This window comes from Brassica napus, chromosome A5 (genome assembly GCF_020379485.1).
Source record: "Brassica napus cultivar Da-Ae chromosome A5, Da-Ae, whole genome shotgun sequence".
In the NCBI taxonomy this organism is placed as follows: domain Eukaryota; kingdom Viridiplantae; phylum Streptophyta; class Magnoliopsida; order Brassicales; family Brassicaceae; genus Brassica; species Brassica napus.
The window spans coordinates 7,933,939-7,959,475 of record NC_063438.1 but is presented as its reverse complement, the minus strand read 5'-3'; the positions used below and the strand labels follow the sequence as shown (position 1 = coordinate 7,959,475).

Sequence of the window (25,537 nt, the reverse complement as noted above, 5' to 3'; positions counted from 1 at the left end):
TCTCTCCAGAAGCATAGTCTTCTGTTATATTATATTATGTATGTCATAAAAGTTGATCGTTTCAGGCTTGACCTGTGAGGTTCATATTGTTTAATGATCTTGTAGATATGCAGTGAAATTCTTATAGCGAAAGTCACTATGATTAGTCTTGACTAGCTGTATGGAAGAACATCGGAACAGCAGAACAAAAAAAGCTGTATGGAAGAACAGCGGAACAGCGGAACGGGACTTAACACTTGAAATAACATGAATCAACCAAACAGTGAGTCTAATGATTGGGGACGAGTCTAAAATTTTAGAGACTATAGACATTTAATAAAAATTCTAATAATTTTTTTTTGCATAATTTGGAAGTTTATTTCTCTATATATATAATCTCTATAACTTTTGGGGATCAATGCTAATGTTTCATTAGCTTAGAGCATGATTAACTCCGGTCTCTTAGTCGGGGTTCTTAACTCATGATTTGACTTTTTTTTTTAATATTTTTTGGTTAAGAGACAGCTCTTATATCTCTTATTTAAGAGACAGTTCTTAACTTTTTTTGGGTCCGATTGGTAATGGCTGTAGCTTTAAATATTTTGCTGTAGAAAAAAATCTGTAGACTTTTTGCTGTGGCTTTAGATTTTATAGCTGTAGAATTTTATTGAAGCACTAAAAAATTGCTTTGGATATTTGGCTCTGCAGAGCACTTGTACAGCTGTAGGATATTTTAAGAGCTGTGGTTTCAAAAAAAAATTTAAAGCTTGATTGCTCTGAATTTGGTGCTGTGGAAATAAATAGGGCTGTGGACAGCACCTACAGCAACTACCAATCACCCCCTTTAGTTCAAATCTAAAAAAAACTAAAAACCGTGTCTCTTAACCGAAGCTAAGAACTCCAGTTAAGAAACTGAGGTTAATCATGGTACTATGCCTATATCGGGCACTGCCAATGATATGTGTAATTAGTTAGCCTAACGTGTAAATCTATCGGTTCTAAATACAAAAAATTATGAACTAAGTTTTACTGTTTAGCAAGATTAAGATGAGCCTTGTTTTAAATCTTATTCAAAAATCCAGAACTGGATTAGTCATTAATATTGTTTGATCGGAGATCTTTGGCTATCCTCAAAGTAAAAAAAAAATAGAATGAATTCGTATTCATTATTTGAAAATCAGATTAATAATCCTGTTACAATTATTCTAAAACATCGACATCTCGGTATCAAATCCAGTACCTTTCAGAGTCAGAGATGGACCAGCCATCTAATATAGGCTACCGAGTGATAAGTGACTGATAACTAATAAGACATTTGAAATAGACGTATTATAATAACAATAGAAATGAAGGAAAATGATGGTAATTGAAAAGTGAGAAAAACAGTAAATTCAATTAAACCGGAAGAGAACCCTCCCAAAACTGGTCGACAAGTTGGTGGATCCTCCATAAGGCCATAAGGACCTCTCACTCTTTGCTTATTCATCTTCTTACATTTCACTCTCAAATATCTTAGTTTTTCTTACACATATTAAAAGTTTAATTAGTTTTCCGGATTTAAAATGGCGACTAGTTCATCTATAGCAGATAACTGGTCGACGATTGAAATTGTGACGTTTTGCGATATGTAAATGTCTTATTTTCTTTTATTCAACCATCTTAACACCAATTTTCCGACAAAATTTTGTTGCCTTTGATGACTTCTTAAAACGTTTTGCATACATTATATTTTTGCCTGCATTCCGTCACAGTTACCTGTCCCATCATAGTATAAATATTAAATCATGATTTGAAAAACATATATTGTTTATTGGTATCTCTTTCATCTTTTGTTCTTTATTTATCATTTTAGTAGTGCCTTTTATTTAGGAATGGGCCCAGTTACTCGTAACTTAGTTTGTACTCGCTACTTGACTCGTAAAGTCAAGTACTCGGTTTGACCAAGTCGAGTATCAAGTAATCTATTTAAATTACTCACAAGTACAAGACAAGTATCAAGTATTCAAATCAAACTAACTACTTGACGTTGTTTGGCTTGTTACTTTTTTATTGATGAACAAATTTACATTTTTAAATCATAGTAAAATAACTTGTTTATATTTCTATTTCCATAAGTTAATCAAACATATGTGATATATCATGACGTTTTTTCTTTCTTAAATATTATATTTTCGAATTGACTAAAATATAGAAAAACAATGAAATATTCTGTATGCATAATATATTTACTTAGTTTTGAATTTCGACAAATAAGCAAAAAAAAATAGTTATTAAAAACTTGCAAATTATTTACAAATAACTAGTAATAAAACAAATCAAATAACTTGCAAGTCCGTCAATTTTAGCAAGTACTTGAAATTGTAAATATTCGTTTTTAGCAAACCAAATACACGTAATTTTTTTTACTACTCGTATAAACCAAGCTGAGTACCAACTATATCAAAAATACAAAGTACCCGGCTTGTGTCCACCCTTAGTTTTATTGGTGCGCTCCTAGTTTATAAAAAGTGTTTTAAGTCTATAATTTAGAATTTTAGACCAAGTCAACCATCCATCAGTACTGTTTGTTTCGCTACTTGGAAGTTATAACACCTTATAGGCTTATAACACCTTTAATATAAAATGTTTTCAACAATTTTATGTTCATGCAGGCAGCGTGACAACATATTGGGGAACATTTCCTTTTTTATGCGCGTTTCGTTATGTAACAACGAGATCATATGATAGATAACTTGCATATTTTACATGTAATTTTTTTGTCAACAAGAGGATTCGTATGAATATCCATGCTCCAACAAAGGAAACATCTTTAAGGAACGTAAAACATCGTAAGAGTTTTCTACTAGTTTTAGTAGTTAGTCATTTTACGTCACATTTAAAAATAATTGTCCACGAAAATTCTTGTTTCCAAAGCATACATAATATGACCGAGCCCGAGTATAAAGTATAAAATATACATCAAATGATATGAGACATGTTAATTATAATTCAAAGCTCAGACTTGTACTATTCTTTGCTTGATAGTAAATCAGACTTGTTTTTTTAGTTCTTCCAGTAAGAGCATCTCCAGCATTGCTATTTCTATCTTTATAATAACATTTAGAAGTGAAATTGCTTCAAACCACTTCTATTTTTTTTTCTATAATAAATATCTTTATTTTTCTCTATTTATATAGGAAGAAATAGCATTTCTTTATTTTTTTACTCTATATTTAGAGAGTTATTTTAGAAGAATACATTTGAGCATACTTTACTTCTATTTTAAAGGTGAAAATAGCAAAATACATTAGAAATGGTCTAACAATATGATATCTCGGTTTCTCGTATCAACAACAAAATAAGAATCGTGTAACATGGAAAATCTAAAGGTAAGTGAACCATATGAATCGAAAATTCTGTAATCAATAGTGGCCTAATTATAATTGAGGTGGATTAATTAGGTCCATCACTCAAAAGGGCTGTTAATATACATGTTTTACCACATTTTTAATGCTTCAAGCTTTAAAAACCAAGCTGCAATTGCGATGATTAACACAGAGTTAGGTCTGCTTTCCGATATCACACGAACTACGAGTGAGATTTAAATTTAGACTAAACAATTTACACACGTCATGCGTGCATGTTGAGTTTTGGTGAGAAAACGGTAGAAGAAAAGGATAATTGTTATTCTATTTAAGCATCCTACCTCTGATAAACAAATATCCTAATAGTTAAGTTAAGGAAAATCACATAAAAAAACCTTGAAAGTGTCACTTACTAGCACTTTAAACCTTAAAGTTTTTTCACTAACACTTTTAACCTTCAAAGTGACATTTTTATCATAAAAAACCTCCAAAGAAGAAAAATGACCGGCTGAACAGGTTAAAAACATTTTTTTCAAAATAATTATTTAATTAATAAAATAAACAAAAAAATTAATAAAAATCGAAAAATTAAACAAAAAAATCATAAATTCAAAAAATTCAAAAAATAAATAAAGATTTAAAAATTAAATAAAAAATAACAAAAAAATTCAAAAATAAATAGGATCAATTTAAAATGGAGAAAAAACATAAATTTCAAAAAAAAAAAATGAAAATTAAAAAAAAAATCATTTTTATCAACATTCATTTTCAAATATAATGTCAGAAATTATCATTGGAGATATGCCAAAAACCGTATCATTGGAGATATGCCAAAACCGTTATTTCTGACATATCTCCAATGACGTTTTTGGCATATCTCCAATGATAATTTCCGACATTATATTTGAAAATGGAAAAAAAACTTTTTTGAATTTTCAATTTTGTGAAATTTATTATTATTTTTTCTCTATTTAATTTGATCTTATGTATTTTTGAATTTTAGTTATTTTTTATTTAATTTTCTAAATCTTTATTTATTTTTCATATTTTTTTTTAATTTATGAGTTTTTTTGTTAAATTTTTTGATTTTATTAATTTTTTGTTTATTTATTAATTAAATAATTATTTTTTGAAAAAAAACTGTTTTTAACCTGTTCAGCCGGTCATTTTTCTTCTTTGGAGGTTTTTTATGATAAAAATGTCACTTTGAAGGTTAAAATTGTTAGTGAAAAAACTTCAAAGTTTAAAGTGCTAGTAAGTGACACTTTCAAGGTTTTTTATGCGATTTTCCCATTAAGTTAATATAAATGTTTATTTGGAAATATTTTCGTGGCGACGTGTGGTATGCAAATAGTTAATGCACTGTGCTAATAATATCTTGACTTTTTTTTGACAAATATAATATCTTGACTTAGTTGCAAAAAAAAAATATATATCTTGACTTGTCTATACGAATTTAAATAAAAATACATGTATTTTGATCAGCATTTCTCTCAGCTGGATGAGAGGTTGAGAACCCGAAAGAAGAGAATTATTGGCGTTACCATTAAAGTATTGATGAAGATATCTTTAAGTAATTACAACTTCGGTGTAGTATTCAACTTCTTTCGTTCTTATCATTATGGTCCCAAGATTTGGCGCACCAGATGGCTGTATCTGGAGGCATCGATGCCACTTACGAGAAAAGCAAAGGTGAAGTAGTAGCTAATAAAGGTGCACAACAGGGGCGAAACCAAAGAGACAGGAAGGGGTGCACATGCACCCACTACTATTATTTCAATTGCCATTAGATAAAATGGAAAATTATAATTATTGCACCCATTAATGTATTAATTTGCATACTTTATGCACCCAGTCAAATTTACATCAAGATTCACCCCGGTGCTGCGCAACATCAATACCAAAAATTCTGTTTAAAAACTTAGATATCGAGTATTTCATATCTTCAATTAAGGCTTCGCTATATTCATTAAGAAAATAAAAGTATTTAGGTTATTTGAGAAGTGAACAAAAACAAATGTTAAACAATTTTCGCATTTAATTATAATGGTTATTCAAATATCAACACTTTGAATCTTTGATGATTATTTATTAGTTTGGTTAGAAAATGGCAGAGGAGGGATAGCTAAGTTATCTCTTTTATTTTTGTAACACAACTAAGTTATCTCTGAAAACATAAAAGAGTTGGACCGGAATCCCAATCCATCGTTTTCTTTCTTCTCAGGCATTTGGTTACTCAATTGACTGACTATTCAAACTCAGTCAATTTTGTTGGCCATCTTGGAATTTTATTACTTAACCAGTTAACTATTCAAAGTAATCCAGAGTTTTTAATTTGAGAATGTATATAGTACTTATCAGATAAATTGATCCAGTATCTGATAGTGATTACATATTTCGGAGTTCATATTTATTAGATATTTAAGAAGACTCTGTCTTTATATATTTTTTTGTTTCCTTGAGACAAAATTGTAATTTTCAGTATTAATCATCTTTTCTCGCTAATTTTAGGTAAGATTTAGTGTGAAACACAATACTTTTATTGTGTTAAGCCTAAGAAAGGCCTTATATTAAATAAATGATGGTTGTTCAAAAAAAAATTAAATAAATGATGATTAGGATGTACAATCTAACCAAAAACTCATTAATAGTAAAAATTGAACAATACATTTTTTATGTTAAAAAAAAAACGAATCAGTCACAACAAATTGTAAATTATCATGCCTAAAACATTAACAGTAAAGCATAAAAATATTAAGCTTAACAGTATTTATTGACGGCGTACACAAAATTTAAAAATTCACAATATTTGGTTAAGTATGAAAATGAATATTATATGACCCAAATGACTATCTAAAAACGTATAAAGTTAAGTACGTATTTTTAAGGAACTTATCTCTAATCTCTGTGTTTCATATGAGATATAGACTATAGTTTCTTATGATTGACTGATTGTACTAAGAGCATCTCCAATGTATTACTCCAAATTTTACTCCAAAATGGTGTAACTCCAAAATGGAGTTCGATTTTACTCCAATGAATTACTCCATTTTTTACTCCAAACAAAAAGAATTTTTTTTTCATTTAGTTAATAATTGTTATTAGTACCTTCAACTTATAAAAATTAACAATTAACCCAACTATTTTATGTTTACAAAATTTCTAAAATAATATATTTTATTTAAACTAAATATTTATCATTAAAAATACAACTAGAGATTATCTTCCAATTTCAATTCGTGCAGATTTTATCATATGCAATTTTTCTAATTCAAAAATATTTTTATGCATTAAAAGAACATAAAGAAAAAATAAAGTTTTGTTTTGTAATTTGAATTATGTATTGGGTCCTATTGTTTGTTTGTGCATATATCAAGTTCAACAAGTACAAATGTTATCAATCAAAATTTTGACCCACAAAATTAAAAAACTCATCTATTCCGTTTGAATAATACTTCACCACTTTTGGTAGTTTCGAAAACAATTTACCGAATTAATTATTAAATTACTTATTTACATTATATTATATTTATTTTATATTTTTTATTCTTAGTTTTGACTTTTATGCGTTTATGCATATTTTCTGTAAACTATAAATTAGTAATCTTTTGTGGAATATTATATTTTTTTGTTATTTTAAGTATGAAATAAAAACATTAAAAATCAAAAAGACTATTTCATAAATATAAAAAGTTTAACTCCAAAATGGAGTAATGGGTAAGATTACTCCATAAATGGAGTAACCCTAGCTATTACTCCATTTGGAGTTGAATATGGAATGAGGTTGGAGAAGATTTTACTCCATAATTGAGTTTGGAGACAAAAATGGAGTAGGGTTGGAGATGCCCTAAGACCATCTCCAATGGTACTCTATAATTTTCTCTATATTTCACTCTAAAATAGAGTAACTCTATTATAGAGTTGGATTTGCTCCAATGGTTCACTCTATAATAGAGTTACTTTATAATAGAGTGAAATATAGAGTATTCTTATTTTTTCACTCTATATTTGGAGTAAAAAAATAAGATTACTCTATATTTCACTCTATTATAGAGTAATTCTATTATAGAGTGAACCATTGGAGCAAATTTAACTCTATAATAGAGTTACTCTATTTTAGTGTAAATTATAGAGGAAAAAATAGAGTGCCCTTGGAGATGCTCTAATGAATCATCTGTAGAGGTATGTACTGACATTTTTTTCTTACCGGAATCTTCACTCTTATAGAATCGTGATTTAAAAATATATGTTTGCTTATTAAATTGCTAAAAGAAAAAGAATGCATCATTCAAAAACTTATTTCACTCCAAAACTTTATTCATCAATATATTCTGCACTTTTTTCACCATTACCATATTTTATTGTGCGATCCCTATTTAGGCCATTAATTTGTAAATAAATAACAGTAGGCCTCTATCATACGTAATTTTGCAATAAATAGGCCATTAATCTGTAAATAAATATCAAGGTTAAATATTGCAGATAGTAATTAATATTACAGCCCATCATTAGCTGTCTTGTTACAGAGGTAGGTGATGTAGGTTATTCTATCGAACAGAATTACTGTTCCAATTAGCTGTTTGCCTGTAGTACTGTAATTATATTTACCCGAAGCTATTATTCATAAATAATGATATATCTTAAAATAAATGATATATAAAAAATTTAATAAAATATACTATTATAAGACAATGCTAGGAATGATTATTGAGAGAAATGACAAAACAACACAAAAAGCTTGTCAACACAAAATAATTTATAAATTTTTTTAATGAAAAATAAATCATAAATAAAATTATAAGCTTTTTATTTGGAAATATAAAAAGGGAGAATGAGCAAAAGCATTAAATGAAAAACCTGCAAAGTTTCTTCTTTGCACCAAATCACACACCACTCTTCTTCCTATCTTTCCTCAGAGACTCGCTTACTTCTCTTTATTCATTTCCCAACTTCTCTCTCTCTCTCTCTCTCTCTTAACATTATAATATTCTCTCTGTTTCTCCAAATCTTTCTCCAAACTGAAAACAACACTTTGCTTGGGGCAATGAACCAATCACCCTCTCTAATCGAACAGGGAATCTCTCGACAGGTCTGTTTTGTTTCTCTCAGTTTGCTCTGTTTTCATGTTCACTGTCTATTAGTTAAGAGTTAAAGACAATCACTTCTGTCTCTCGTATTTTTTTAAAAAGATCCAAACTTTTCTTCTGGGTTTTCTATTTTGGAGACAATGCGAGTTTCAGTAAAGAACTTGTGTGGTTGAGATTCGGTTTCGTATCTGGAAGAAGAAGAAGAAGAAGAACAACAAGTGAAAGCAAAGGGTTTTAAATGTTCTTTCTTCTTCTTCTTCAATAAGTTTTTTGGATTGTTTCTCAAGTAGGACTGGTAGGTCCTCTTGCTTAACCATATTGACTTTGATATTTACCCAAAATTTAAATAAATAAATTAAGACGTGGACGCTTTTTTCATGTTTGTTGAAATTAGATAAGTTGTGAATTTGAAACTTCTAATTGTGAGTGTTGATGTAATTAAGCAGGAGACATTAGTTTTGCAATAAAAAGTCTGTATTTTTAAGGAAAAAGATTAGAGATTATACTTGATCGGTTATTGCTTTCTGAGAAATTTAATGTTTTTTTTTGTATATACATAAGCCTTGTGGATAAACATTCATAATCTTTGTTTGTTGAAATGTTTCAGCACTTGAAGAAGACTGTTTCATGTGCCAATGTTCTGACTTTGGCTTACCAAAGCCTTGGAGTGATCTATGGTGATCTAAGCACATCGCCTCTCTATGTCTACAAAACCACTTTCTCCGGGAAACTAAGTCTCCATGAAGACGATGAAGAGATCTTTGGAGTGTTCTCTTTCATCTTCTGGACCTTCACACTCATTGCTCTTTTCAAATACGTTTTCATTGTCCTATCAGCAGATGACAATGGAGAAGGTGGGACATTTGCGTTGTACTCGCTTCTCTGCAGGTATGCGAAGCTAAGAGTGTTACCAAACCATCAAGAAATGGATGAGAAGCTGTCAACATATGCAACGGGAAGCCCTGGAGAGACAAGGCAGAGCGCAGCGGTTAAGTCATTCTTTGAGAAGCACCCTAAGTCTCAAAAGGGTCTGTTGATATTTGTGCTTTTAGGGACGTGTATGGCCATTGGTGATAGTGTCCTCACTCCAACAATCTCATGTTCATTCATTTAACCCTTAACTCAAGATTCTTCTTCTTTAGATTCAGTTTATCAAATTCTAAACACAGTTTGTTTGTTGCAGTTCTTTCAGCTGTTTCTGGAGTCAAGCTCAAGATTCCACAACTTCACGAGAGTATGTCTGAATCTGTTTGCTTACTTTCACTACATACATATATATATCAAAAGCTTATCTCTTCTTTTAAATTGCAGATTATGTTGTGATCATCTCTTGTATCATCTTGGTGGCGATATTCTCAGTGCAGCGTTTTGGTACTCATAGAGTGGCTTTCATTTTTGCTCCAATCTCCACTGCTTGGCTTCTCTCAATCAGCAGCATTGGAGTCTACAACACTATCAAATGGAACCCTCATATAGTCTCTGCGCTTTCGCCGGTTTACATGTATAAGTTCCTCAGAAACACCGGTGTAGAAGGGTGGGTTTCACTTGGAGGTGTTGTTCTCTCAATCACTGGTAAAGTTACTGAAACCAAATATCATTTAATCATTATCAATAACATCATCAAAGATTATGTTCTTGATTCTTCTACTGTGTTTATTCTCCTTAGGTGTTGAGACTATGTTTGCTGACTTAGGCCACTTCTCTTCCCTATCCATCAAGGTAAAAGCATTTTAACTCTATAAGATAGGCTTTCAAATGAAAAGAGTCCTCTTCTGAGCGTAAAACTGAAAGCAGGTGGCTTTCTCGTTCTTTGTATACCCTTGTTTGATTCTTGCATACATGGGTGAAGCTGCGTTTCTATCTAAACACCATGAAGACATTCAGAGAAGCTTCTACAAGGCAATACCAGGTACACAACTTCTTCAACGGTTTTAGCAAGTGTGGGATCTTTTATTCATAACTACAAGTTTATGTTTTGCAGAGCCAGTGTTCTGGCCAGTGTTCATCATAGCTACATTTGCAGCTGTGATTGGAAGCCAAGCTGTCATCTCCGCAACGTTCTCAATCATAAGCCAATGCTGTGCTCTTGACTGCTTCCCTCGCGTCAAGATCATTCACACTTCAAGCAAAATCCACGGACAGATCTACATTCCTGAAGTTAACTGGATGTTAATGTGTCTTTGCTTGGCTGTCACGGTAGGGTTAAGAGACACTAACATGATCGGCCACGCATACGGTAAATAAAAACCATCATCATTAACATAAACATAAACGTTTTAGATTATAATAATCTCTTTTTGCTTTCCCCTGCAGGACTTGCTGTGACGTCTGTGATGCTTGTGACCACATGTCTGATGAGCTTAGTGATGACTATCGTCTGGAAGCAGAGAACCATCACAGTTCTCGCTTTCTTGATCTCTTTCGGCTCCGTAGAGCTTCTCTACTTCTCCTCATGCGTCTACAAGATACCCGAAGGCGGCTGGATCCCTATCCTCCTCTCCTTGACATTCATGTCCGTCATGTACATCTGGAACTACGGAACTACAAAGAAACACGAGTTCGACGTTGAGAACAAGGTGTCAATAGACCGGATCGTCGCGTTAGGACCTAGTATAGGGATGGTGAGAGTGCCCGGGATAGGACTTGTCTACACCAATTTAGTGACCGGAGTCCCAGCTGTCTTCGGACATTTCGTCACCAACTTGCCCGCCTTTCACCGGGTGCTTGTCTTTGTATGCGTTAAGTCAGTTCAGGTTCCATACGTTGGAGAAGAAGAGAGGTTTGTGATAAGCAGAGTTGGTCCTAAAGAGTATGGGATGTTTAGGAGCGTGGTTAGGTATGGGTACAGAGATGTTCCGAGGGAGATGTATGACTTCGAAAGCCGGTAGTCTCTGCTATTGTGGAGTTTGTTGAAACCGAACCGGGAACCGAAGGAGAAGAAGGGTGTGATAGCTTGAGGATGAGGAAGGAAGAGACTTTAGAGATAATGGAGGCGAAAGAGGCAGGAGTAGCGTATATACTGGGACAGTCTTACGCGAAGGCGAAGCAGTCTTCTTCCGTGTTGAAGAAGTTAGCGGTTGATGTTGTGTTTGCGTTCATGAGCACCAACTGCAGAGGAACAGATGTTGTGCTTAATGTTCCTCATACTTCTCTGCTTGAAGTTGGAATGGTTTATTACGTCTAAATGATGTTAAAATAAGATCAGTACAGTACATAGTAAGTAGTATAGTAGAAAGATCTAACTTTGTTTAACATAGAAGTTTAAATGTGTAAATATACATAAAGATGTGGAATAGATTATATTATAAAGTTTTAAACATATTTTATAGAGTCATAACATTTTGGTATGGTCACTTTTGGTATATATAACACGTTTAGTTTTTGCCTCTAAGCCCAGAGAGCAAGAAGTGACATAGAAGCAGAACCCAAGACCAAGGCCACAAAACAAAGCTTCTTCAGCGTGGAACCTGATTCATCGGCCGTAGTCAACATCTTGTTATGGAAGAAATCTAGCGCAATTAGGTCAACTAAAGCCATGTATATTAGAATCCCTGAGGAAAGTGATCCTAATAAACCCTCCATTATCAATGCGTTTGGGTTCTGGTCATCGTAACCGGTCGCTGCGAAAATCATCATCCCAAGTACTATCCCGAGAGGAGTTGTTACTGCGAACATCAAGCACATATAGACCACTGTCCCTGCCTTAAACCCGGCCTGAATAATAATAAAGAAAATAATCAAAACCAACCCATAACATTTGTTTTCTTGGCATAAAAAGAACCATAACTATAGACTGCAGTGGTAAACTATACACTGACTATGTAACTTCTTTTTATTCATTCTAAGATGTCATGAAAAAACAACTATAGTGGGAACGACACATGAGACACACGAATGTTGTGATATTGCAGGGTCACCAAAGGTTCGATACAGAAACCAAAGTGACACATGAATTTCATTCGGTTTGGTTTTATAAAGGTTTGTTTGGGTTCATATATAGTTGTTATGCATGATCGTATATGTTTATATTCTTAGAATCACCTTATTATTTGTCACTATGCCATATAGTACATGATTATGAAGAAATAAAATTTTAAAATATATTTAGAGGTCACATATTCAAAGCTCCTTGAATATACAAGCCTACTACTAACCCATCATATTTTATTCGTTAAATAAACGGGAATGAATACCTCTAGTTTAGAATGTTGACATTATATGAAATGCAATATCTCTAGTTTAGAATGTTGACATCATATGAAATGCTAAAATGTCAACATCTATATATATCTAACAATATACTTCTTCAAGGTTTTTTATTTATTTTTAATTAGTTTAGTACTTATATTTTAGAAGTCAGCAGACTCAGCACTAGCACACATCCGTTCTTCTCTGTATCATTAAATGTTCTCCTAATAATTTCAACTCTAATACAGTATTAGAATTTTGCATTAATTAGTTTAAGAAAGAAAACAAAATGAAGAAAGAAACTGACCTGAGCGATGCAACCACCAAGGCCCAAGCCTTCGAAAATCTGATGAAACGAAAGAGCAGCGATTAAAGGTCTAATGGTACACTGATTCTGCGACATTCCCATGGTCACGCCAATTATAACTGAATGAAATATAATCCCTATCTCAAGCACTTGCGACACTAATCTCTGTTTCATCTTCACAATTTCCTCCTCGTTTCTTTCTTGTATTTCCAAATCAGCCCCAAACTTTCCTTCCTTCATTTCCAAACCCCCAACCGCCTCACCACCAACTGGTATGTACTCCATCCCTCCACCGCCGTGTCCCATATGTTCACTCGCCGTTAAATCAACTAACAACGCCGTGATCACTCCGATCAACGTCACCAGACCGGCGAACGGAAAATCTTTCCACGGATGTCGAGACGACACCTGGCAATCGGCGAGAGACTCGAACGCCTCCGGCAAGACGTGGACTAGCGACGTCGAGAGAATCACGCCGGCGGCGAAACATTTTATGACGAGGACGGCTTTGTCGTAGAGAGGCTTCCCTTGGAAGTAACGAGCGAGAAGAACAGGTCCAGAGATTCCGAGAACGCTTGTGAGGAAGATGACGAGGACGGAGACCAGCTTTAGATGAGCCGCCGCGTCTCCGTCTCTACATGCCGCTGCTCTGATCGCCGCCTCTGTTCCGGTAGCGCAAGAGGCCATGATTATGGAAGTAGACGAAGGCGAGGGAGAGAGAAGGGTTGGAAGTTAGAAGAGGCTAGTGCTCGGACCACGATTGTAATGGTAAGAAGTCTTTTTGTAGGACCCACTTACCACGTCAAAACTGTTATTAAAGAAGGTGCGTTGTTGTGTAAGACTTCCATTTTCCAAATTGGAAAAAACTAAAAAGGAAATAAAATTATCTTTCTTTCTTTCTTTCTTGTTTTTTTTATTGTATATTTTGTATTGCCTTTTGTTTCCATCGTGTTTTCTCTTTTGCTTTCTGGGTAGAAGAAAACGAACTTGGAAACAAAGACGAAGAGGAAAATGACGATGACATTTGAGATTACTTGTAATCTGCACTAAGTTCTAGTTTTGTCATGGGCCTTTAAAAGCTCATTGCGCCTGAGCCTATCGTTTCTGCTTTGGGAAGTTTGATTACGATGTGTTCTTTTTCGTTTCCAGCTCCTATGGGTCTCATCTTCCCAATCAATTAGTTTTAACTTAAAGCCCAATGGGGATCATCAAGTTGTGTGCCCAAAAAAACTATTTGTCAACGCTTTTGGCCCATTACTGGCAGGCAAGTAAAAAACTAAAGTGTGAAAAACTATATATACCCCCTATATATAAATAGAATTTTTTGTTATAGCTCGTAATTTGTATTAATTAAAAAAGTGTTAATACTGAGTTGTCACGTAATTGCTAATTTTGCTTATGTGGAGACTTGAGAATCAATTGATAATTTTGTTAGTCCAAAATTAAATTGCTAAGGAATGTTATATTATATAGTATGTCTACTAGCTTAAGATCCGCGCAATTGTGCGGGATGAATGTTATATATAAAATTAATTTTTTATCTATTATTATTTATTTGTATTCATTTACGTAACATTTATATTATTAAATAAGAGTAAATACATAAATAAAAAAATGCATCGTGTTTATTTATGATACTTTTTGGTATATAAATCAAAATAATCATTTTATTTATTTTATATCGTATATAACTAAATTTCAATGACATAGACATAGAAATATAGTATATTTTTATATAAATATTTATTATTGAGAATTCATACTCATATGATAAACAAAAAAATTCTAATGTGTGATTTTTTGAATGCAAATTTTTAAATTAAAATATTAAGGTTTCAATATTTTCTCAATACAAATTTAGAAATTATCATATTTAAGTATTTTTCTATGTTATATAGTTTAATTTTAAATATATCAATATATAATATGAATGTCTAGTAAATGAGACTCATATTCATGCGATTTATGATCATTTGTATCTTGTTATTACCAAAAAGTTTAAACTATTGATCACAAAATTTTAGTGTGAGACATTTAACGTTTTTAGTAATTTATAGTCATTTTAAAAATTCAAAACGTAACATATAAATTTTTTATTATTATTATTATATGATTAATGTGGTTGTTTAATATCTTTTAATAATAGAAAATTAAACAAAAAATAGCTAAGATACAAAACTTATTATCAAATATTTATATTCATAATCATTGATTGTCATATATACGTTAATCATATTAAGAAATTCCGTACCTTTAATTTAAGGAATGTGCCAGAATATTCTTTTGTATACTATTTATAAATTTAATAGTTCGTTTAATAAAAAGTATAATATAAGTTAAGATGGACCAATCTATTTTCTAAAAATTCTGAATTTCATTCTCATGGTGACATGTGGCTACAAAACAATATTGTAATGTTTTAAATTAATATATACGGGATTATAAGCCATTCATTTAACAATATTGTGATTAATATATATATGACAATTAATAATTTTAACTAATAAAGATTTGCTAACAATATGTATATTTTCTATCATTTTTTAATTATTTATTATTATAATAAATTACACAATTACATTAATCATATAATAAAATATTAGATTTTTTTTTTGTATATGTTGTATTTTGAATTTTTCAAAACGAGTATAAATTACTAAAACTGTTAAAAGTGTCACATAAACTTTTGTGATCAAGGTTTAATTTTTTTTCTATAATAAGGTATAATGATTATAAAATCATATGAATAAATAATTTTATTTTAATAGGTGCGTATGTTAATATATATATTTCATATCGTTTAATTAAACTATATATACATCATATGAAAATACATACTTATATTTTGATATCTACGTTAAACATATATTGAAAAGTTGATATTTTAATTTTGAAATTTTCATTGTTTTTTTAATTATTATAAATTATTGAAGCCACTAAACATTCCACATTAAAAAAAATCATTGGTGTAAAATTTTGTTACATAAATATGCAAATAATCATAAAATCATATGAGTAGAAACCTCATTTAATAAATATCCATATTAAAAGTATACTATATATCTATGTTAATATCATTTAATTTTAATTATATATCATATACGATAGATAAGAGATTGTTTTGATTTATTTATCCTAAAATGATTGCGAATAAACAAGAGCGGTACTTTAATTTATATGTGCACGCCAATTTATTAAATAATATTAACTGATTTCTTAGTTATTTAATATATAATTAATATTTTATTCTCGTAATATACAGAAAAATATATAATAAGTAATAAATATAAAATATATATTCTTCTCAAGGCGCGGATCTTAACCTAAGTATGTATCTCTTTAATAATTTTAAAATTTTAAAATATTTGCTAAATCTCAGGACAAAACAAAATAAAAAAATGAGAATAAACTCAAAATAAATATTTATATCGAGCAATAACCAAAATGAAAAAATGGATAAAAAAATGAAAAACATATTTAGGATTGGTACGTGAACGTAAACTTTTCATAACCATAACTAAATTTTAAATGGCTAAATCATAATATAAAACTGAGCTCTCATAGTTTCATTGTAACCATATAATAGGCCTTAAATTCTTCAGTCCAAATGTTAGGTTCTTATGCGATAAATAATTTTTTGACCTAAAATATTTTTAAAATGAGATGAGCTCATTAGTAAATAAATTATATAATTAACAAAAAAAGTTTTTAAAAAATTATTTAAGGGCCAAAAATATTTATTCGATCAAGAATATAAATTTAATTTTTTCATACGAAATTTCTTAAATAGTTTTCATATAAATTTGCCATGCGCAAGGCGCATATCTTATCCTAGTTAGTTCTTATTGTGAAAAAGGATATTATTGTCTTAAAAACATCCTTATTTACTAAATGCACTTTTCAAATCTTAAGAACATCCCTAGTGGGAAGCTCTCCCCTTAGAGTTCTAAAAATACCGATATGTGTGTGTACATTACATATATGTATTTTTAAAACTCCAAAGAGAAAACTCTCTGTTGGACATGCTCTAAAACATATCATGCATCCCTACATGTCGATCTTGATTACAGAGTTATTCTTTCTAACGACGATGACCACAATTGGTGGGATTCGTTCAATACAACGAATGTGACCTTTTACTAGTTAGCTGAAATTTAAATCACTTCCAAATTCAAGCATATCAAGATAACTTAAGGTTTCATACATGTATTTTTTCAGGCGATCTCATGACCGATGCAGTCACTAAGGTTCAATCCCTTGAAAATCTGAAGAAATGACATAGGAGGATCAAAAGCCTAAAGATATACGAGGTTGATTATGGACCAAAGCTTTGGCAAATCCAGATGTATGTTTAAAGCTGGGTATGTTACTATATGATGTAAAATGGTACGATGGTTAAAAGGGACCACAGCAGTTTTCGCAAATGGTGAAACTTGTTGATGCATGGTCAAAACCACACGGCAGGTACTCCACCCATTTTACTAGACATTACATGTTCTTCGTTGGTGATTGATATATTCACATATATCATCATAGACCATGAAGTTCTTACAATGTAAACACAAGATTGTGCGACTTCTAATACATGATTGACACTGTAAAAACGTGCCCAACCTAATATGTCAAAATATTGTGTAGCATATGTGAATTTTGGTACTTTCGCAGTCCATTCTCGTAATACCTATGTTTTCATCATATATACTTAGTAATGTAAAGATTACACTTTTTATTTGTTCAAGTCCAAAACAGTTTTGATAAATAATTTGATAAATTATGACCCAATTAATTGGTTCGGCTTGCGCAGAAAAATGGGCATGTAAAGTACACTCAGCTTCCTTGTTCGGCAAGATGACATCAACACCTAACTGCTGTCTGTTTTATCCTTCTAGGGTAATCAGATTATGACGATTGATTTGAAGCCTCCCACACCACACAAAAGTGAGCGTGATTAGGTGACTAATATTTCCTCGCCATATAAATATTGATTAATGTCTAGTGGTTGATCGGAATCTCCTTATATTAATGTTATCAAAACCGAAACATTGTATCAGATGGCTAGGTAATAAAATTGACACGTTCCTAACATGTAAAGTACATGATTAAATAAAATGGACTATAAAGTTAGAACTAATTTATAACATAAAAACAAATCGAGATTTCTCCTATGGAAAGATGAAGGAAACTGGTTTGATGTATTTAGGTTAGAAGAGCCAATTATTCAATTACGTCCACAAGTATAGTTGGATAATGATCTGAATGCTTTAAAGAACAGATCAGTGACTCTCAACTCTCAAGTCTTAACACAGTAGCTTAGGTTAAAAAAAACTTTGAACTGACAGGACCTTCTAGCTGTATTAAGCTCGAGTGGTAAAGCACCTGCACGTTTTGTCAAGTCTGCAATTCCGAAAGAGAATAAACCTACTGAGTTTCCATCAGATCGACGTTTAATTGAGGGACATCAGGACATGTAATTCAATATCAATCTCATTGAAATAAATTCTGTTTCAACTACTCTTTTATTTTGTTTTAGCCCCAATAAATTCATAATTTCATTATAAAATATTGATATTTTTGTAGCACTACTTATATTTGTCGTTGTCGTCATGCATATATTTGGATCACTAGAAAATGAAAATTGAAGTGAGTAATTATACTATACTATGAATTAAACACATAGTCCAAATAATAAATTATTGAGTACCCACCGTATCATCAGTGAATTTATACTATGTGAAGTCATAAATGATAATAATGAAGAAAGTAAATAAACTATGAAAAAGTTTACATATAAATTAGAAAAATTTATGTGGAAACAATCTTAAATATCGGGCTACAACAAATTTGAGATAGTGTATAATTGGTTTAGTGGGTTACAACATAACCAAATGAATCATTGACAAAAATTTAAACAATTGATCACAAAATTTACAGTGTGAAACTCTTAACAGTTTTAATAATTTATAATCATTTTTTAAAATTAAAATATAATATATATGAAATATCTATATTTTTATTATCTAGTTAAATGATTTAAATTTTTGAATAATTTAGAGTTTATAAAGTTTATAAATGATATACAAATTGTTATGGTTAGTTTAATGAGAAGTATAGTGTATGTTTAGATGAAGCAATTTATTTCTCTAAAACTCTAATAAATAATTATAGTGATTACACACAACATATGTCACATGTTATAGAATTTCTCAGTTAATATATAATGAGTTCATCATATTCCGATCCAGCCAGTAAGAGTAAATACATAAAAAGGTAAACGTCAATAAAATTGTGGGAGCCATATGAATGTATCACATGGAGTAATTCGACTTATCAGGGAATGAGTTATATCTATCTTTAAATTAAAGGACGGCCCATCAATAAAAATTTGGTTCTAAACCTAATGAAAAGGGAACATAAAGGACCACATAACCGGCACGACCAATCTCCTTCGTATTAATTTCATTTAATATTGAGATATCTACATTACAAAATTTTATGATTACAATCTGATTCAAAACAAAATGTATTCATTAAATAAAATACATATGGAAAATGACTATTCTTTAACTACTTTACAGCTCTCAAACTAGATAATAAGAATGCCAAGGACAACAAATGGTGGCACCTACTTGAGGAAATCTTTTTCAGATTTTATATGGAGAACGATGATTACCTAAACTATCACACCTTTGTTCTCGAATCAAGACAAAAATAATAATTAACTAGGGTCCATTTCTCCCGCGATGTCATGCGCCAAACAAAATGCAGAGAAGAACTCGAACCCCACAAGACGTCTTGGATTCATAGATTAAAGATCTTAACGTTTTGTGAGTTGATGGGGTTTGATTGTGTTTTGTTGATTGATGAGTGTTAATTTTGTATGCTTTCGGCAGTTGGGCATTTGGCGGTTGCCATTCAAGCGCGTTTAGCATCTGATTAAAGACCATAATGTCATGGAGTAGCATCATTAATATTATGTCATTAGTATAATTTACGAGATAGCGAAATAATTTCATATATTTTTCTATTCTGTAAGTTATCAGCCAAACATGCAGCCAATTTTCCTAGCTAGCTTAACTACACATCTCTTGGATCCACAAAGAGACAGCGCGACTTTGAATTCAGGAACATATTGGTAAAGTCATTCAAACTAGTCGTATTCTCTTCACGTTTCAACGGTTTGATGCACCATGTGTCATCATCACACGAAAGCATTTTCCAATGAGGAACACATCTCCTCAGAGAATAATCACTGCCGTTGCTTTCTCCGTCGACCTCTACCACCACGACCTTACACTCCCCACCGTCATCTAAAGCAGCCATGTTACTAACGTGCTCACACAATGCCCTAACGAGTTTCCCACGTAACGGACCTTCCGCGTGCACACCGTAAAGGAAATAGAACCCAAACGGCGTAAACAGATCTGGCAACGCCGTTAAGCCTAAAAACGGCAAGAATCTACCGACAAAGTTGCAAACTTTGGTGAGAATCACAAAGCTCAAAGGAGCTTTGCCAATCCTAAGTTTGAATACTTTGCTACTGTTCCATACACTAAGAATAGCCCAACTTATGATCTTGTCGTTGTTCTTGTAATAAGCTACCCATGTCCCTATACTTAACTTGTTCCGCAAGATTTTGACTATGTCGTCCGGGAAAAAATCTGTCTTTGATACTACGTGTTTCCGGTACCATGACGCAGCTTCTTTCACCTGTCACTTACAGATACAGAATTGATATTAAATGTCCATGGGAGCCTACTCTAGTTTAGTTAACTTTATGCTATACAATTATGTCTGGTGACTGCTTAAGCTCACATTTGAGTGATAATTTTTTTACTATCTTTCCTAAATCTAGAAAATATAAATGTAAACGAGACCATAAACTAATTTTCATGAAGACTATTCCTACAAAAAGGAACCCAATATACAATATAAAACGTTCTAAGTTTTATATGAATGTGGGCTGTAGTTTGAAATATTTCACGTTTCAAAGATTTTATAAACTAATCAATGTGTAGTAAAATCACCTTTAGCTTCCTTATTCCAATATCAGAAGGTAGTTTCAAACCTCTGGGGTTTACCGGATTGACCAGAATTGCCGGGTTTCTGAAGATTACATAGCCAAGTTTTCCGACGAAGAGACCGAGAGAGGCCTCATTGTCCTTTTGGGTGGCCATGTAAGCGTAGTCAGCATTGTGAGACATGAACCATTCCTCAAGCTTTCTCACGAGAATCGAACCAATGCCATGGCGTCGATACGGCGGCATGACTCTGAGAGCAAGAACGTAACCCACATTCACTGACTTATCTTGCAACTTAACTGGCTTTACTGACCCTTGTATGGAACCAACCAGCTTGTTCCTAACTTCTGCCACCTATAAATAATATACATAAATTTGATAAAGTTATATCAATCCAATACTTCACTTATCGTTTTTACTTTTTGTTAACATATATATTGTTGGCACAAATTTTGTTTTAGCATTACTAAAAATTTTTATAAGATATATATTCTCGTTTAAGTTTATATAAAACAAGGAATAACAAAGAGAAGAAGAAGAAAATAAGAGCGATGCAAAGAGAAATTCACCAGCATAATGAAGCGAGGAGTGTTCCGGATTCTGCAAATGGGATCGCCTAATGTGTCTGTGAAGAGAAAAGTTTGGTCGTTACCAATCTCACAACTTTTTTCCACACAATCCATTTCAGTTCTGTCCCTACGATCATTGTAGCATCTGATCACCACCTTTTCATCATCTTCTTTCCACCATTGCCCCACCATTTTCACACTCTCTCCCTCTCTCTATATATATATCGAAAATGAAATGACAAGATCAGGTATACGCAGTTCAAACAAGGAGAAGACCCATCTGACAATCTGATGTTAAATTGCGGGATATTATAGAGGTTGAGAACTTCACATTCAACTTTTATTGGGGGCAACTTCACGTTTATCTAATTAATGTGTCCTTTATATAAGAACTGTGTGGCTATGACTTATCTTTGCTATTAATCGTTTAGTTACCACAAATTACATGCGACCAGAATTATAAGTTTACTAATTAATTCAAACCATATTAAATATCTTGCATAGAAATGGTCATATATTGTTTGACAAGTGGTTAAATGTATTATGCTTGACCAATTCTCTGTAATTGACTAATTGTTTTAAATCTTGGCTTGATAGAAAAAGGAATTAATTTCTTTATATATATACATACCCGTACCATGAAAATTGACGAAGTACATGACTAAAGACATAATATATCTCTGTACAAAATAAGGTTTATTTTTATAAATAGGAAAATATGGAATACGGAATACCTTCTGTAAAACCTACTCTCCGTAGTTCTGTATTTACAAAACTCTTAGCTTATATGATTATATCCTAAACAAAATGGTTTCATGTGCTATGGCGTAGAAATAATAACTCTTCAAATATATAATATATATATTTTTAACTCATTCTTGATTGTTTGTTGTTTTTAAATTAGTTTTTGGTTTTTGTTTTTTGAAAATCCATTTTACACCCAATCAAGATTTTCAAAGAATGGATTTCCTATTCAAATAACTGTTTTTTTAACACAAAAACCAAAAACAAGTTTTCATGGGTTTTTGACTATTTACGTTGGCTTTTGAGTTTTTATTTATTTTTATTATTTTTCCATATTAACCCATAATATAGGAGTTTTCAAAAAAAGTGTTAAAAAAACCCCCATTAATATAGGAAAAGAATAATTTTACTGTTAATGATCAATTATATATCTACGCTAATTGAAACTAATATTGAATATAATAAAATTAGTATATTGTGAACGATATTTTACCTAATAAAAATTGATATTACTTTGTAGATATTAAATAATACGTAAATATTACTGTTAATTAATTTTTGTATTATTTAGAAAAAATAATTTTCATCATTTTACTATTTTATGTTTATAAACTATAAGACTTTATGACCAAAATAATACTTTGTAGATAAAATTTTTAAAAAACTTGTCAATAAAATAAAACTAATAATTTAAACTAGTTTTATGTAAAGTCAAGTCAAGTTTTTAAAAATAATAGACAACTTCTAAAATTAAATAAATTACTAATCAAAACTTAAAAAAAGGAATAAATATACAGAAAATTCAAAATTAAAAAAAAACTCAAAAACCAAAAACCAGAATCTAAAATCACCATTCATGATTTTGAAAAAACTAAAATCTACTGCAAATACAAAAACCAAAAACTAAAAATCAAAATCTAAAAACTAAAATCTAAAAACCAAAAAACAAAAACCAAAATCTAAAAACTAGCAAAAAAATCATCACCCTAGGTATAAAGTAATCATTTGTAACTTTAATATATTTTAATTTTCTAATTTAGTTGTATTTAAATTAGTTTAATTTAGTAAACTAATTTTCATTATATGAAATAATAAATTTTATAATATTTTATATCTTTTTAAGAATAAAATCTAATATATTTTATTTTATTTTATTGGTCTTAGTTAAAAATATTTAACTTATAAAATCAATACTATTAAAACAGAAGGCCCTTTTTTGAGATGCCCTTTAAATTTAAAAGTATTTACAGCCTCATGCCATTGACTATATTTAAACATATGCTTTTAATTAAATTATATATTTACACGATATTCTTTTTCTTCCAACAAACATGCCTCATTTCTCTTTTGTCGTTCAACCGAATCATTTTAGCTGATCGTAACGTCACCAATCCATATTATTTCGCTGTACATAAAAAAAATTGTTATAGTTTCGATTAACGTAACCAATCAATAACCATTTGTTTTTCATTGCTTATAAAGTAGATGGTTGTACGTAGGTTTTATGTATCGAAACTTACACTATCATGGTCTAATAACATATGAGATTCAACGTCTCGAGGTTTTCACATTGACAGGTATTTTATATACCTAAAGCCTGCTATAAATTTTGTCAGTATTCATAATTATGAAACCCTAACGTATATGATCATAACTCATTAAGCCCTAATTCACAAACCCTATACTCCAAATATTAATGTTTTTATTTTATTTTTTACTCCTCATCTATTGAAAAAACAACAAAACTGCAATTATAGATAACTATTAATTAACTTAAAGCTGGGCGTTTAAAAAAAAAAATTATATATTCAAATTTGCTATTATCCAAATTTGTTATAACAATTCAAAATACTGTTCCAGTTATTATTATAGTTGCAAATCTTTTTCAAATCAATAACAAACAATATAAACTAGAAAATTAAAAGTCGTTAACATTAAAATCTAATATACTAGAACAGAAAACTAGGAGCCAATCATTATATATACCAATCTTCCACAAATAATTTTTTGTCAAATAGATAGGAAGTTTCTAAAAAACTGTCGAATATGCTGATTTAGAAAATCTTATTTTCCATAACTTAAACTAACTTGATACTCAAGATATGTAATATTGACAAAATATTAGCTAACTGTATTGAATGAGAATATGCTAAACTATCGTCCTTGACCAATCTTATATATACTGCATTCTAAACCTCAAAGCAATCACGTTGTTTTCAACGAATAATAGCTATAATGTCTTCCAAGCAAAAGATATCATACCTTGATGAGGTTACGCCATGGAAATGGACATGGTTGATCCAAGTCTACACACCTGGAAACCATCCAATGCCGGGTTTGGTGAGAGTTTGGAAATTATATTTGCAGATAAAAAGGTAAATATTATTCATCATCTTGAAAGAGTACGTTTTGTTATTGTAGCAAAAGTATGTTCAGTCAAATCTTATATGGTTTTGTTAATCAATTAAAGTAAAACATATATGCTTTGATATCGATCTGTTTTTTGTGTGTGTATGTTTTGTTTTCATGAAATCATGTAAGTTAACATCTATGTTATTCTTATAATTTCTCTGGTTTTGTTTTTGTTCTTCGTAAACGTTATACAGAACTAGCTATATATGGATCAAGAGAAAGACAAAGATGTTAAATTTGATTTACCTTTACGGATCTGTTGAAGTGCTTTTATGGTAGATCTCCATCTTTTTTTTTTTTTTTTTTTTGATAACTCTGGTATCTGGGCAGCCACATTCCCAACTATCCCTCCGAAAGGGGTCCAGCGCCCCAACGGAAGGGATGTTAAATCCGTTGTGGCCAAGACTCGAACCCGGGTGGCGGGCAGTACAGCTGTACCTCCTTTACCACTAAGCTACGAGCGCTTGGTTGATTTCATCTTTATGCAGGTAAGCCATCAAATCGGACGATTTCACAAGGATATACCTTTGATTGTTTCAGATCGGCTTTGATTTTTCGGATCCATAACATCCAAGCCATCTGACATGGAATTCAAAACAAATCAATAAATTGTTTCAGAAAAATGTGTAGCTTCAACTATCTATGAAGGATGAAGAATGAAGATCAAAAGATTTACCAGGGAAGAGGTTCGCTGAAGAGAATCGAGATTAACAAAAGCGCTATTTTCGAGATTTTTTTTGTTTTTTAAGACAGAAACGTTGTCTGAAACATGTTAGAAAAAAAAAGGTATGTGTTTTACTTTGTTTCTAACGTTTGGGCTTGGACCAACTATGTAATTAGATTTCTTACTACCTTTGCAAAAAAAATTTGATTAAAATTAAAGTCCATT

General features: G+C 31.1%; 2 protein-coding genes and 1 pseudogene across 2 annotated transcripts; 1 reads left to right on the top strand and 2 right to left on the bottom strand.

Moving 5' to 3' along the window:
- Positions 1 to 8,197: 8,197 nt before the first annotated feature.
- LOC125609420 lies at positions 8,198 to 11,642 on the top strand (annotated as a pseudogene).
- A 54-nt stretch (positions 11,643 to 11,696) lies between these two features.
- Positions 11,697 to 13,897, bottom strand: LOC125609421 (zinc transporter 6, chloroplastic-like). Its single transcript, XM_048780860.1, has 2 exons — positions 12,906 to 13,897; positions 11,697 to 12,124 (listed from the first exon to the last, which is right to left on the bottom strand). Exons 1-2 carry the CDS (start codon positions 13,590 to 13,592, stop codon positions 11,798 to 11,800), a joined length of 1,014 nt encoding a protein of 337 aa, XP_048636817.1. The 5' UTR covers positions 13,593 to 13,897; the 3' UTR covers positions 11,697 to 11,797.
- Positions 13,898 to 19,820: 5,923 nt separating this feature from the next.
- LOC111216015 (probable N-acetyltransferase HLS1) lies at positions 19,821 to 21,690 on the bottom strand. The gene is made up of 3 exons (XM_022720290.2): positions 21,493 to 21,690; positions 20,930 to 21,277; positions 19,821 to 20,612 (listed from the first exon to the last, which is right to left on the bottom strand). Exons 1-3 carry the CDS (start codon positions 21,682 to 21,684, stop codon positions 19,980 to 19,982), a joined length of 1,173 nt encoding a protein of 390 aa, XP_022576011.2. The 5' UTR covers positions 21,685 to 21,690; the 3' UTR covers positions 19,821 to 19,979.
- Between the last annotated feature and the right edge of the window lie 3,847 nt (positions 21,691 to 25,537).

Coding starts and splice junctions, on each gene's coding strand:
- LOC125609421 (XM_048780860.1), bottom strand. CDS start 13,592: ATGGCCTCTTGCGCTACCGGAACAGAGGCGGCGATCAGAGCAGCGGCA. Junction 12,125..12,905: donor TTGGTGGTTGCATCGCTCAG/GTCAGTTTCTTT, acceptor ATTATTATTCAG/GCCGGGTTTAAGGCAGGGAC.
- LOC111216015 (XM_022720290.2), bottom strand. CDS start 21,684: ATGGTGGGGCAATGGTGGAAAGAAGATGATGAAAAGGTGGTGATCAGA. Junction 21,278..21,492: donor CTCCTCGCTTCATTATGCTG/GTGAATTTCTCT, acceptor TATTATTTATAG/GTGGCAGAAGTTAGGAACAA. Junction 20,613..20,929: donor TTGGAATAAGGAAGCTAAAG/GTGATTTTACTA, acceptor TGTAAGTGACAG/GTGAAAGAAGCTGCGTCATG.